This window comes from Macaca mulatta, chromosome 11 (genome assembly GCF_049350105.2).
Source record: "Macaca mulatta isolate MMU2019108-1 chromosome 11, T2T-MMU8v2.0, whole genome shotgun sequence".
NCBI classification, from domain to species: domain Eukaryota; kingdom Metazoa; phylum Chordata; class Mammalia; order Primates; family Cercopithecidae; genus Macaca; species Macaca mulatta.
In genome coordinates this window covers 120,618,504-120,631,497 of record NC_133416.1, presented here as the reverse complement: position 1 = coordinate 120,631,497, position 12,994 = coordinate 120,618,504, and the positions used below count along the sequence as shown (strand labels likewise).

The following is a 12,994-nucleotide window of genomic DNA, read 5'->3' as shown; positions in this document are numbered from 1 at the left end:
CTCTCCAAGCACACAACACTGGGAGAGTCTTGTCTCCAAGGCAGGCTGCATGAGATCAGACAGGGAGAGAGCCTCTTTTTGTATCAGTCTGTACACCACAATATGGCTTAGGAAGGTCTTGGTGGTTAACAAGGCTCCCAAATAGGACCCAGAACATAGGTGCTCCATAAACATCTGGATGAATGAATGGATGGATGGATATGAATGAATGGGTGTGGATGAATGGGTGATAAATGAATAGGTGGGTGGATGGATGGGTGGGTGGGTAGATGAATGGATGGATGGATGGATGGATGAGTGAGTGGATGGATGGGTATATAGGTGATAAATGGATAGGTGGATAGATGAGTGAATGGGTGGATGGGTAGATGGATGGAAAATGAACAGATGGAAATGGTTGGATGGGTGGATAAATGGTCGGAAGGATGGATGGATGGGTGAGTGTGTAGATGGATGATAAATGGATAGGTAGGTAGATGGATGAGTGAATGTGTGGGTAGATGGATGGAAAATGAACAGATGGAAATGGTTAGATAGGTGGATAAATGGTTAGAAGGATGGATAGATGGGTGAGTGGGTGGATGGATAGGTAGATAGGTGATAAATGGATAGGTAGGTGGAAGGAGGAGTGAATGGGTGAACGGGTAGATGGCTGGAAAATGAACAGATGAAAATGGTTGGATGGATGGTTGGATGGGTGATTGGATGGATGGATGGGTGGATGGGTGACAAATAGGTAGGTGGATGGGTGGATAGGTGAGTGGGTAGATGACTGGGTGGGTGGATGGATGGATGGGTTGGTGGGTGGGTGGATGGATAGATGGATGGATGGATAGGTAGTTAGATGGGCGGGTGGATGAATGGGTGGGTAGATAAATGGGTGGGTGGATGGATAATAGATAGGTAAGAACTTCGTAAGCCATGCTGTGGTGTACAGATCAATACATAAAAACCTCCCTCCCTGTCTGATCTCATTGGTGGATGGATGAGTGAATGGCTGGATGAATAAATGGGTGGGTGGGTAAGTGGATGGAAAATGGACAGATGAGGCCAGGCACGGGGGCTCACACCTGTAATCCCAGCACTTTGGGAGGCCAAGATGGGCGGATCACCTGAGGTCAGGAATTCAAGACCAGCCTGACCAACATGGTGAAACCCCGTCTCTACTAAAAATACAAAATTAGCCAGGCATGGTGGCTCATGCCTGTAACCCCAGCTACTCGGGAAGCTAAGGCAGGAGAATCACTTGAACCCGGGAAGCAGAAGTTGCAGTGAGCAGAGATTGCACCATTGCACTCCAGCCTGGGCAACAGAGTGAAACTCCCTAAGAAAGAAAAGAAAAAAGAAAAGAAGAGAAAAGAAAAGGAAGGGAAAGGAAAGGAAAGGAAAGAAATGAGGAAAAAGGAAAAAGAAAAGGAAAGGAAAGGAAGAAAAGAAAGAAAATGGACAGATAGAGATGGCTGAATGGTTGGCTGGATGATTGGATGGTTGGATGGGTGGGTGGATGGTGGGGTGGATGGATGATAAATGGATAGGTAGGTGGGTGGATGGATGGAAGATGGATGGGTGGGTGGGAGGCTGTGCAGATGGATGACGGGTGAGTATGTTGGCAGATGAGTGAATGGACAGAAGGACAGACAGAGGGCTGTACAGGAGGCTGCATGGGGGATGATGGCACAGAACGCAAACCTGAGAGGAAAAAAGGCGCTGACCCCGGCTTCCCTGCCACCCCAAGAAGCACAGCATGGGGCCAGAGCCACTCTTGTTTAATGGTGGCACAGCCTGCAGTCTGGTTCCTCCATCAGGGCGCTGTGGGCATGGCCCTGAGGTGAGGGACAGGCCTGGGGTGGGGTGGGGGCCTGAGGCAGAAGCATGGGGGCTGACCCTCTGCCTGACATGGAGAGAGGACATTCAGAACCCTCCAGCCACAGATGGCCAGAAACTTTGGTTTGTGTTTGTTTTCAAGTTTCTGTCCTCAAGGAAGCTGTCCAGAAAGGGAGACGAAGGGACTGCTTCCTGAGGGAGCAGAGGGGCCAGAGCTGGGAGGAGCAACGCCAGCCGGAGACAATGCCCAGACAAAACTCACCAGCTCCAGGGCCACCCGTGGGAATGCAGCTGGGAGAAGGGTGCTGTAACAGGCTCCTCCCACCCCATGGGAGCCCCAGAGTCTGACCCCAGGACCTTCCCAAGCCCTCAGGAAGGAGAAGCACGAGGAAGGGGCCCCAGGGGTGGGAATGAGATCGAGAGAGCAGCAGCAGGAAACAGAGAGAAACAGAGAGTGGGAGATGCAGGGCGGGGGCAGAGGAGACACCGTGGTGCCCACCCACCTCGGGGGAGAGAGGGAGTCAGTTCTGAGCCCCATCAGGTTCGTGCCCCACCCTAGGAGGAGATAATTCAGACCCCAGATCAGAGAACAAAGCCCCCAGAAGGGGCTGGGGTTGGAGGTCCGGTGGCCTTGGGACGGGGTGGCCCTGCCGAGGGTCAGCAGGGGCGAAAGCAGCAGAGCAGGGACAGAGCCTCAGTCCCACGAAACCTTGACAGGCGCGAACTTCCAGAGGTCTGGCTGGCCCATATGCAGCAGGCCGCTGAAGGGCGAAGTACTCCACTGGAACGGGGGCACCTGGTCCCACGTGGGACCGCTGGCCGCCAGCAGGCCCAGGATCCTGGCCAGCGACGTGCTGGTCACCTGGGGACAGGGCAGAGCCGCAGCTGATCAGGGGCCCTGGCCTGCCCCAATCCAGGCGCCCGGCCTCCTACCCTGACCTTGACCCCACAGCCCAATTCTGCACTGTCACTTTTTTTTTTGAGTCTCTGCTCTGTCACCCAGCCTGGAGTGCAGTGACATGATCTCGGCTCACTGCAACCTCTGCCTCCCGGGTTCAAGCAATTCTCATGCCTCAGTCTCCCGAGTAGCTGGCATTACAGACGCCCGCCACCATGCCCGGCTAATTTTTGTATTATTAGTAGAGACAGGTTTTCACCATATGGGCCAGGCTGGTCTCAAACTCCTGACCTCAAGTGATCTGCCCACCTGGGCCTCCCAAAGTGCTGGGATTACAGGCGTGAGCCACCATGCCCAGCCCATACTGTCACCTTTACTGTGACCCCAACCACAGCCCAATTCTGACTGTCATTCCTGTCCCGCCATCAGCTTTGCCCCAACCTGTCTCCTCCCCCAAACTGGTGATGGTGACTCCCCCCACCCACAGCCCTCAGGCCCCCAGCCTCCAGGCCCTAGGGAGGAGGCAGCACCTTCACATCGATGCCCCCATGGGAGCGCTGACGCAGGGCCTGGAAAGGGTAGGAGCCATTGGCCGGGTTGAGGTCAGAGCGGGCAGAGATAGCATTCTCCCCATTGGGCTGTGGGTCACAGGCTTTGCACAGTGACAGGGGGTCATGGAGGAAGTCATTGTACCTGGATGGGGAAAAGGAGGGAACATCAGTCATCCCAGGAAGGAGAGGTTAAGACAGGGGCCCAAATCCTCATGGGCAGCCCGGTTAACAGCCGCCAGCCTTCAGCCTGATGAGCCCCTCCCACCGCACGTTGCCCCCGACAGTTCCTCTGCCAGGGGCCTGGACCCTTCACCTAAGTCACTCTGCCTCCATTATTCAGCTCTCTGCTCAGGCACCCATCCTCAGGGAAGAGCTCCATGCCACCGCCCCAGCCAGGTGAGGCAGCCGCTTGTCCCCGGATAGCCTCTCTTGGAACACAGCCATCTTTACACATTGACACCAGTGCAAGAACTTGATGGATTTCTGCACCACACGAGACAGGACAGTGGGGGCACAGGTTTTCTACCTGTTGTTTCTGGTACCAAGCATAGTGCCCAGCAGTACAGGTCACTCAGGAAATGTCTAGCATCCTCCCTTAGCTATGGGGACTGTGACAGGACCCAAGTGGAGCGCGGCCACCGAGCTGCTGCACTGGTGTCCAACGTCTGACCACCCCCTGCTGGCCCTCTGGGGCTGGCGGCAAAGTTTGAATGAGTTGGTACAAAGAGCACATAGGAAGTTCTGTGTTCCTGCGGCCTCCCTCTCCCCAACCCACCACCCAACCAGCACCTACCTCATCAGCCTGACCATGGAGTCCATGTCTTGTACCAGGGACTGGTTCCGCCGGAAGATCTGGGCCCGGGGGCTCCCGTCATAAGAAAACCAGTCCCCATACTGGGCCACGAGGGCCTGCAGCCCACTGGCATTGAACACAGTCTCGAAGGACCTGCCGGGGACAAGGACGGTCACCCATGACCCCCCACTGGCCTCACTCAGCCAAGGTTGTGGCCAGGGAGGGGAGGGGCAGTCACACCAGGACATTATCACTTACAACTATGACATTCAGACAGGGCGTAGTGGCTCACGCCTGTAATCCCAACACTTTGGGAGTCCAAGGGGGGCAAATAACCTGAGGTCAGGAGTTCGAGACTAGCCTGGTCAACATGGTGAAACCCCATCTCCACTAAAAATACAAAAATCAACCAGGCACGGTGGTATGTGCCTGTAATCCCAGCTACTCGGGAGGCTGAAGTAGGTGACTCACTTGAACCCGGAAGGCAGAGGCTGCAGTGAGCCGAGATTGCACCATTGCACTCCAGCCTGGGCAACAGAGCGAGACTCTGTCTCAAAAAACAAAAAACAAAACAAAAAAAACTACGCCATTTGGGATAACAATAATGTCTTTCAATTTGTGCTGGGGGGTGGCTTGGTGGAGTGGCTGAGCTTGGGTTCTGGGGCCCAAAAGACATGGCTTCAAATCGTGCCTTCAGTCTGGGTGCAGTGGCTTACACCTGTAATCCCAGCACTTGGGGAGGCCAAGGCAGGTGGATAACTTGACTCAGGAGTTTGAGACCAGCCTGGCCAACATGGTGAAACCCTGTCTCTACTGAAAATAGAAAAATTAGCCAAGCATGGTGGCTGGCGACTATAAGCCCAGCTACTCAGGAGGCTGAGGCAGGAGAATCGCTTGAGCCCAGGAGGCGGAGGTTGCAGTGAGCTGAGATTGTGCCATTGCACTCCAGCCTGGGTGACAGGGTGAGACTCTGTCTCAGAACAAAAAACAAATCCTGCCTTCACCATTCGCCAACAGAGGAAACTTGGGAAAGTGAGGTACTTTCTCAGGGCCTCAGTTTCATCATCTGTGAGATGGGAACAGGAACTCTAGTGACCACATGTGGCAGTTTTAAGAGTCAAATGAGAAAATGCAGGTAAAGTAAGTAAGCCTCAGGAGGTGACGGCTGTACAGCCTAGTAAGGCAGATCCAGTCACAGACCCTGGCAGGGGTCAGTCCCTGAGCCTGGCCATCCCACACCACCCTGCTCTGGGCGTTAGAACCAGAGGTCACATGGATGCTGACCTAAGCCACGCAACTACACTGCCAAACTGTCTGGGCTCTCCTGGCCAGAAGAGGGGGTAGGCTGGGATTCTTCGTTCTGTGGGTTTAAAAATATTGCCTAGGAAGGAGCTGGGCAAGTAGCAAGGTGGATGCCCTCGAGGGTGACGGGGAGCGGGGTGAGAAGGCACGCACGGTATGTTGTAGCTGGCCCAGTAGGTCTTCTGGTAGAGTTCCGAGGTCTTGTCGGCCACCACCACCATGCCGCTGAGACCGAGAAGAGAGATGGGGTGGAGGTGATCAGAAAAGGGGCTCCTGTGGGCACTGCCCTGCTCGGGGAGCCCCGATGGCTCCCCATTGGCTGGGGAAAGGATTAAGTCCTGAACTTCAGCCCCCACCAGGGACACCTTCTCTTCCAGCCACAACCTCCTGAGATCGTTCCCTCACTGCACAGTGCCAGCATGGCTCTGGGCCTTCACCCTGGCAGTCCCCTCTGCCCCAAGCCCCTACCCCCTCCCTCCCAGGATACGCACGGGATCTGCTCCAGGATGGTGAGCACCCGGCTCCCGGGGCTGGGCCCACCCGGGATGAACGCCTTGTAGTCCACAATCATCCACTGGTTGTTATACCTGCCGGGCAGGGGGAAGGAGGACTGAACAGAGCCTGGGGCCACCTCCCCAGCTCTCCCCGCCCCACAGTGTCCCACTCAGCTAGGAATCACAGGAAGTGGGCCTGGGGGTGTCTGGCCATTCAGCTGACACCCTGACACTGCAGCATGACCAGGTATCCACAAACTCCTCTCTCGTCATGCTGCTTGACTGTTCCAGAATATTCTATGGCTCCCTAGGTCAGCTGCTCTGCTGGATGCTGTAAGATCTGCACTGCCCAGTTCCAGTGTCTCTGGCTCACAGGCCCTGCCATCCACCCACGTCCACCTCCTCAAACAGCCCTCCCCGCTGTCCCCTTGAGAGTCTTCAGGTTCCAAGTGCTCTTCCTGTACTGCCACCAAGGCACTCCTTCCTAGGCTGAGGAGCCTGCAGGGGAGGGGCAAATCCTTTCCTTCCCTAGCCTCAGTCTCCCCATGTATGAAACAAAGGAGGGCGTGGGGTGTGTGGCCTGGGTGCCACATCTGGTCCCTGGGGGTCTGAGTGTTAAAGGGGAGGTTGGTCTATTTCTTGGTGCAGGGGAAGCCACAGGGCCAGAAGCCCACTCACGTGCCGCTGTTGAACCTCTTGAAGATGTCTGCCCAGGTGGCCCCATCCGAGGCCAGGCGGTTGGCCACAATGTTGCGTACCCACTCCAGCACACAGCCCCTGGGCCGCACGTACTTCCACAGGGCTGGGTTCTTGTTGCCAATGGTGGTCTCCAGTGTTACCTGTGGGAAGGTCAAGGGGACCGTTACACAGCCTAGGCATGCTGCCACCAAGTGGCAGTACTTCATCAGTCATGGCTCATATTTTTTTTTTCTTTTTTTGAGATGGAGTCTCACTCTTGCCTAGGCTGGAGTGCCATGGCGATGGCATGGAGTGCCATCCTAGTTACTAGGGAAGCTGAGGCATGAAAATTGCTTGAACCTGGGAGACGGAGGTTGTAGTGGGCTGAGATTGCGCCACTGCACTCCAGCCTGGGCAACAGAGAGCCTATCTAAAACAAAAAACAAAAAGCAACAAAAAAAACCCCACAAAAAACAAAACAAAAAAAAACCCACCATCACCACCACCAACAACAAAAAGCTGAAAACAGCTAAAAGATAGCCATATCCATAAATGTGACTTTTTTTTTCTCTTTAAAGAGGAAAAAAAGGGCTGGGCACAGTGGCTCGGGCCTGTAATCCCAGCACTTTGGGAGGCCAAGAGGGGCAGAATGCTTGAGCCCAGGAGGTCGAGACCAGCCTGGGCAACACGGCAAAACCCGTCTCTACAAAAAATAAAAAAATTAGCCAGGCATGGTGGCAGGCACCTATAGTCCCAGCTACTTGGGAGGCTGAGATGGGAGGATCACTTGAGGCTGGGGAGATAGAGGCTGCAGTGAGCTGTGATCATGCCACTGCACTCAGGCCTGCATGACAGTGTGAGATCCTATCTCTGAAAAAAAAAAAAAAAATCCTGAAATTTGGTATTTCTTTTCACTGTTAACGTGACATACCACAATGGTATTAGCAGTCACTGGGACTGTCACTATCAGAAATCACAGTTTTTCCATCAGATTACAAGGCTGTACATACCTTAAAGTATCATTCATGTACCTTGCTTCTTCTAACTTACGGTATTTATCACACCTGCTATGGATCTTATTATTCAGTGTGTTAATAAAGCAGCACATATATACTAAAAGTTTACTTATGTTTTGATAACTATATTTCACTATAATTGGTTTCCTCCATAATCCTATACATTTTGGTTTATGTATCTAAAAACACTACTCTGCCAGGCACAGTGGCTCACACCTATCATCCCAGCACTTTGGGAAGCTGAGGCAGGAGGATCCCTTGAACCCAGGAGTTCAAGACTGGCCTGGGAAATACAGTGAGACCTCATCTCTACAAGAAATTTAAAAATTAGCTGAGCATGGTGGCATGTGCCGGTAGTCCCAGCTACTCAGGAGGCTGAGGTGGGAGGATCGCCTGAACCCAGGAGGTGGGAGGTTGCAGTGAGCTGCGATCACACCACTGCATTCCAGCCTGAGTGACAGAGCGAGACCCTATCTCTATTAAAAAAAATTAATAAATAATAAAAATTAAAACACTATTCTGAGAAGAGGGTCACCAGCTTCCTGGACTGCCCAAGGGGTTTATGGCACAAAAACAGTTAGGGACCCTGATGGAAGGGAAGTTTCCTGCCTGGACCTTTTCCTGGTAATCAGGTGGAACCATTTCATGTGTCCCTCCCCAGCTGCCTCAGTCCCCTTCACCACCTGGGCCACAGCATGGGGGTTACCTCACCCACTGCCTGGCCCTCTCTTGCCTCGTTCCACACTCAGAGAAAAGCAAGGGATCAGACAAGAAGAAGAGTGCCTGCCCCTCCTGTCCCCGCAGGGAGCTGGCGTTCTCTGTGCTAAGGGTGTTCTTTAGAGTGATGTTTTTTTCTCCTCTGTAGCGTTGCCCTGGAGATCAAAGGGTTCACTTTCTCAGCGAGGAGTGCCAGGGACAGATTTCTAAACAAGTCTGGACCCCAGCCAGGAAAAAAGATGAAAACAACACACTGTAAACAGCCTCTATTCAGCAAACCTGGTCAGGTCAGAGGGGCTCTGAGGAAAGCAAGAGGGAGGCAGGAGGAGAGAGAAGCGTTGGGGATGCGGGGGCACAGTCATCCTGAATACACAAAAACAAGGGAGGTCACTGAGGTCAGGGATAGTCCCAAACATCCCCAAGTCCAGCCTTTCCTGACAACCAGGGTTACATGCAGAGCCCCAGGCCATCTGCAGGTTTCGGGGGCTCTGTGCGGGGCCTGGGGGTCTACACTTAAACACGCCCTTGTGGTGGTCCGAGTCCCCAGAGCAGGGGAAGGGCGAGTCTGGGCTCTGAATGGCAGGTGGGGCAGCGTCCACCTGGTCCTCCGCTGCACCCCTGGCTCCTACATGGCACCCAGCACTGGGCTGCAGCCTGGTCCCCACTTGCTGCAGGAATCAATCCTGCCGGCTCAGAGCTGCTGTGTGACAAACACCCCAGGAACGGAGGAGACGAGAGAAGGGGACTCACCAGCCCGCTGCCCAGGATGTAGAAGTCGTCGCAGGAGAAGATGGTGCCGGGGTAGGAGGAGAAGACCAGCTTGTTGCCGGGAACCAGCGGGGAGTCCCCTGTGCGGGGAGAGCGAGCCAGGGATGCTGGTCAGACAGGCCCAGGTGGAGGCCCCTGCACCCTACCTAACAAGACTCAGGTCTCAAGGTGGGGCACAGGCAGGCCTCTGAGGAAGCCCCCACTGTGTCCTTTTTGACATTTAGCAACTGAGGTCATTGGGCATAGAAAAGTGCATATGTGTGCAAGTAAAAATAAAAGGCAGCAGCAAACTTCTATAGCTGGCCCTCCACGTCCTTGGATTCAATTGACTGAGGACCAAAAATACTAGGAAAAAAACATGATTAAAAAGAAAAACACTAAAAGAGAATATAAATTTTTAAAATACAGTATAACAACTATTAACATAGCATTTACATTGTATTAGGTATTATAAGTAGAGATTATAGGATATGGAGCATATGCATAGGTTATATGTAAACAGTCGGCTGTGTTACAGAAGAGACCTGAGCTTCCACAAGGGCTCCTGGAGCCAACTCCCTCCCCAAAACTGAGGGACAACTCTGTGTGCGTGTGTGCGTGTGTGTGCGTGTGTGTGCGCGTGTGTGTGCATGTGTGCGTGTGCGTGCGTGTGTGCGCGTGTGTGTGCGTGTGTGCGTGCGTGTGTGCGCGTGCGTGCGCGTGTGTGTGCGTGCGTGTCCGTGTGTGTGCGTGCGTGCGCGTGCGTGTGTGTGAGTGTGCGTGCGTGTGTGTGCGTGTGTGTGTGCGTGCGTGTGCGTGTGTGTGTGCGTGCGTGTGTGTGCGTGTGTGTGCGCGTGTGCGTGTGTGTGCATATGTGCCTGTGTGTTAAATATATACAGTCAGATACACAAACAGGTATTTTGTTCACTGGACCCTTTTTTTTTTTTTTGAGACAGAGTTTCGCTCTCATTGCCCAGGCTGGAGTGCAGTGGGGCGATCTCAGCTCACTGCAACCTCCACCTTCCAGTTGTGCTTTTCCTGCCTCAACCTCCCGAGTAGCTGGGATTACAGGCCCACCCCCTGCAGGTACCCTCACTCCTGCCCTAGAATTCCTTCTACCTGAAGCCTGTCCCTTGACAAGTACTAGTCTGGTTTTACGCACTGTCTCCGGCTGGCCTACTGTGACCTCACGCGTATGCTGGAAGCTTATTACCCCTGTGATCTTGTAAATTGACTCCTTACAACCGCCCTGCATATGGGGGTAGGGAATTATCATCTCCACTTTGCAGATAAGGAAATCTGAGACTCAGAAAGGCTAAGTAACTTAGCAGAGGCCAAACAGTTAAATGGCTGAACAGGGATTTACCCAGGCCTCTTCCCTCCAGTGCTCCAGACTTCTGTGTGTAGCTCTCTGAATTATCCTTTGTGTAATTTTTTTGGTTTGTTTTTTGTTTTTCGTGCTTTTTTTGTTTTGTTTTGTTTTTGTTTTTTGAGACAGTCTTGCTCTGTTGCCCAGGCTAGAGTGCAGTGGGGGGATCTTGGCTCACTGCAACCTCTGCCTCCTGGGTTCAAGTGATTCTCTTGCCTCAGCCTCCTGAGTACCTGCAATTACAGGCATCCACCATCACGTCCAGCTAATTTTTGTATTTTTAGTAAAGACAGGGTTTTACAATGCTGGCCAGGCTGGTCTCGAACTCTGACCTCAAGTGACCCACCAGCCTCGGCCTCCCAAAGTGCTGCAATTATAGGTATGAGCCACCGCGTCCAGCCTGAATTATCTATTCTATATTAAGTCTTTGCACTTTAAAAGAAAGGGACCACTAGGCCAGGCACGGTGGCTCATGCCTGTAATCCCAGCACTCTGGAAGGCCAAGGTCAGGAGGCCAGGAGTCTGAGACCAGCCTCACCAATATGGTGAAACCCCATATCATAGCCAGGCAGGGGGGTGCATGCCTGTAGTCCCAGCTACTCAGGAGGCTGAGGTGGGAGAATAGCTTGAACCTGGGAGGTGGAGGTTGAAGTGAGCCAAGATTGTATCACTGCACTCCAGCCTGGGCAACAGAGTGAGACTCTGTCTCAATTAAAAAAAAAAAAAAAAAGAAAAGAAAAGAAAAGGAAAGGAAAAAAGCACAGTGGGACCCAGCACAATGGCTCACATCTGAAATCCCAGCGTTTTGGGAGACTGAGGCAGGAGTATCACCTGAGGCTAGAAGTTTGTGACTATCCTGGGTAGCACAGCAAGACCCTATCTCAAAATCAATAAATAATTTGAAAAACAAAACACGTGGTGGACCAAAAGGCAGTACCAGCAACTCTCCAAGGCAGCCTAGTGGTCAAAAGAAGGAAGTTGCAAATAATTCACATGGTATAATCTTAACTATGCTTTTTTTTTTTTTTTTTTTTTTTTTTTTTTTTTTTTTTTGAGACAGAGTCTCGCTCTGCCGCCCAGGCTGGAGTGCAGTGGCCGGATCTCAGCTCACTGCAAGCTCCGCCTCCTGGGTTTACGCCATTCTCCTGCCTCAGCCTCCCGAGTAGCTGGGACCACAGGTGCCTGCCACCTCGCCCGGCTAGTTTTTTGTATTTTTAGTAGAGATGGGGTTTCACCGGGTTAGCCAGGATGGTCTCGATCTCCTGACCTCGTGATCCGCCTGTCTCGGCCTCCCAAAGTGCTGGGATTACAGGCTTGAGCCACCGCGCCCAGCCAATTTTTTGTTTTTTTGAGACGGAGGCCCACTCTGTTGCCCAGGTTGGCGTACAGTGGCACCATCTTGGCTCACTGCAACCTCTGCCTTCACAGTTCAAGCAATTCTGGTGCCTCAGCCTCCCGAGTAGCTGGGATTACAGGTGTGCACCACCACACCGAGCTAATTTTTGTATTTTTAGTAGAGACGGGGTTTTGCCACGTTGGCCAGGCTGGTCTTGAACTCCTGGCCTCAAGTGATCTACCTGCCTCAGCCTCCCAAAGTGCTGGGTTTACAGGCATGAGCCATTGTGCCAGGCAAGGTACGTTTTTTAAAGTCTAGGAGAAAACATAACCAAATGTTCACAGAAATTTTCTCTTTCGGGTTGTGGAGTGTTCGAGTGATTTTCATTGTGAGAGTGTTTTGGTGGATTCTCCAATGTTCTATAACATACCTGTATGACTTACGCAGTTTTTAAAAGCTATTAAAATTTTAATGGATAAACAGCAATGAGAATGATAGATCTATAGCTACACAGTAATACAGATGAATCTCACAGACATGCAGAACAAATGAGCACACACTACACAATTCCATTCACATGACATTCAAAACCAGGCAGACCTAACCTACACTGTGAGAAATCAGGATAGGCAGTTGGATCCCTTGACGTCGGCTGTTCAAGACCAGCCTGGCCAACATGGTGAAACCCCATTTCTACTAAAAATACAAAACTTAGCTGGGTGTGGTGGTGTGTGCCTGTAATCCCAGCTACTCAGGAAGCTGAGGCAGAAGAATTGCTTGAACCCAGGAGGTGGAGGTTGCAGTGAGCCGAGATTGCACTACTGCCCTCTAGTCTGGGTGACAGAGCAAGACTCTGTTTCAAAAAAAAAAAACAGAAATCAGGATAGAGATGATGCTGGGGTGGGGTGTGTGTGGAAACGGATACGAGAGAAGCTTCTAGGGGCAGGGAATGTTCTGTTTCTCCAGATGGATGCTATATACAGGTGTTCCATATGCAAGAAATTCAAGTTGTACACTTACGGTGTACATGATTTCCTGTATAAATGTCAATTTAGAGTTTACTTAAATTTCAACGAATGGACATATTTGTTACCAAATCACTGTGACAGCAGACTTGCTTATACACACTCCCCATGCAGAAGCTGAAGTGTCTCTCTAGGGACAGACTGGAGTCGGAGAATTGCTGGATCACTGGAGTGACAGATTTTGAATTTTATTAGATGCCAGCTGGATTCCTCTTAAAAGTAGCTGTGCCAATGCATACTCCCA

The 12,994-nt window shown here is 52.2% G+C and overlaps 1 protein-coding gene across 6 annotated transcripts in view; it reads right to left on the bottom strand.

Moving 5' to 3' along the window:
- Positions 1-1,749: 1,749 nt before the first annotated feature.
- The window catches only part of PLBD2 (phospholipase B domain containing 2), a 28,287-nt gene continuing 17,042 nt past the window's right edge, over positions 1,750-12,994 (bottom strand). For 2 of the 6 annotated variants that reach the window (XM_077955294.1, XM_015152887.3), the window contains exons 6-12: positions 9,024-9,121; positions 6,541-6,701; positions 5,860-5,955; positions 5,522-5,593; positions 4,067-4,219; positions 3,253-3,415; positions 1,750-2,686 (exon numbers count right to left, since the gene is read on the bottom strand). In XM_077955294.1, coding sequence (XP_077811420.1) covers positions 2,519-2,686; positions 3,253-3,415; positions 4,067-4,219; positions 5,522-5,593; positions 5,860-5,955; positions 6,541-6,701; positions 9,024-9,121 — 911 coding nt within the window. In that variant the 3' untranslated portion in view covers positions 1,750-2,518. Of the gene's footprint in view, positions 2,784-3,105; positions 3,416-4,066; positions 4,220-5,521; positions 5,594-5,859; positions 5,956-6,540; positions 6,702-9,023; positions 9,122-12,994 lie in introns of all 6 variants that reach the window. The other 4 variants (XR_013401479.1, XM_077955297.1, XM_077955298.1 and 1 more) reach the window with 4 other exon arrangements.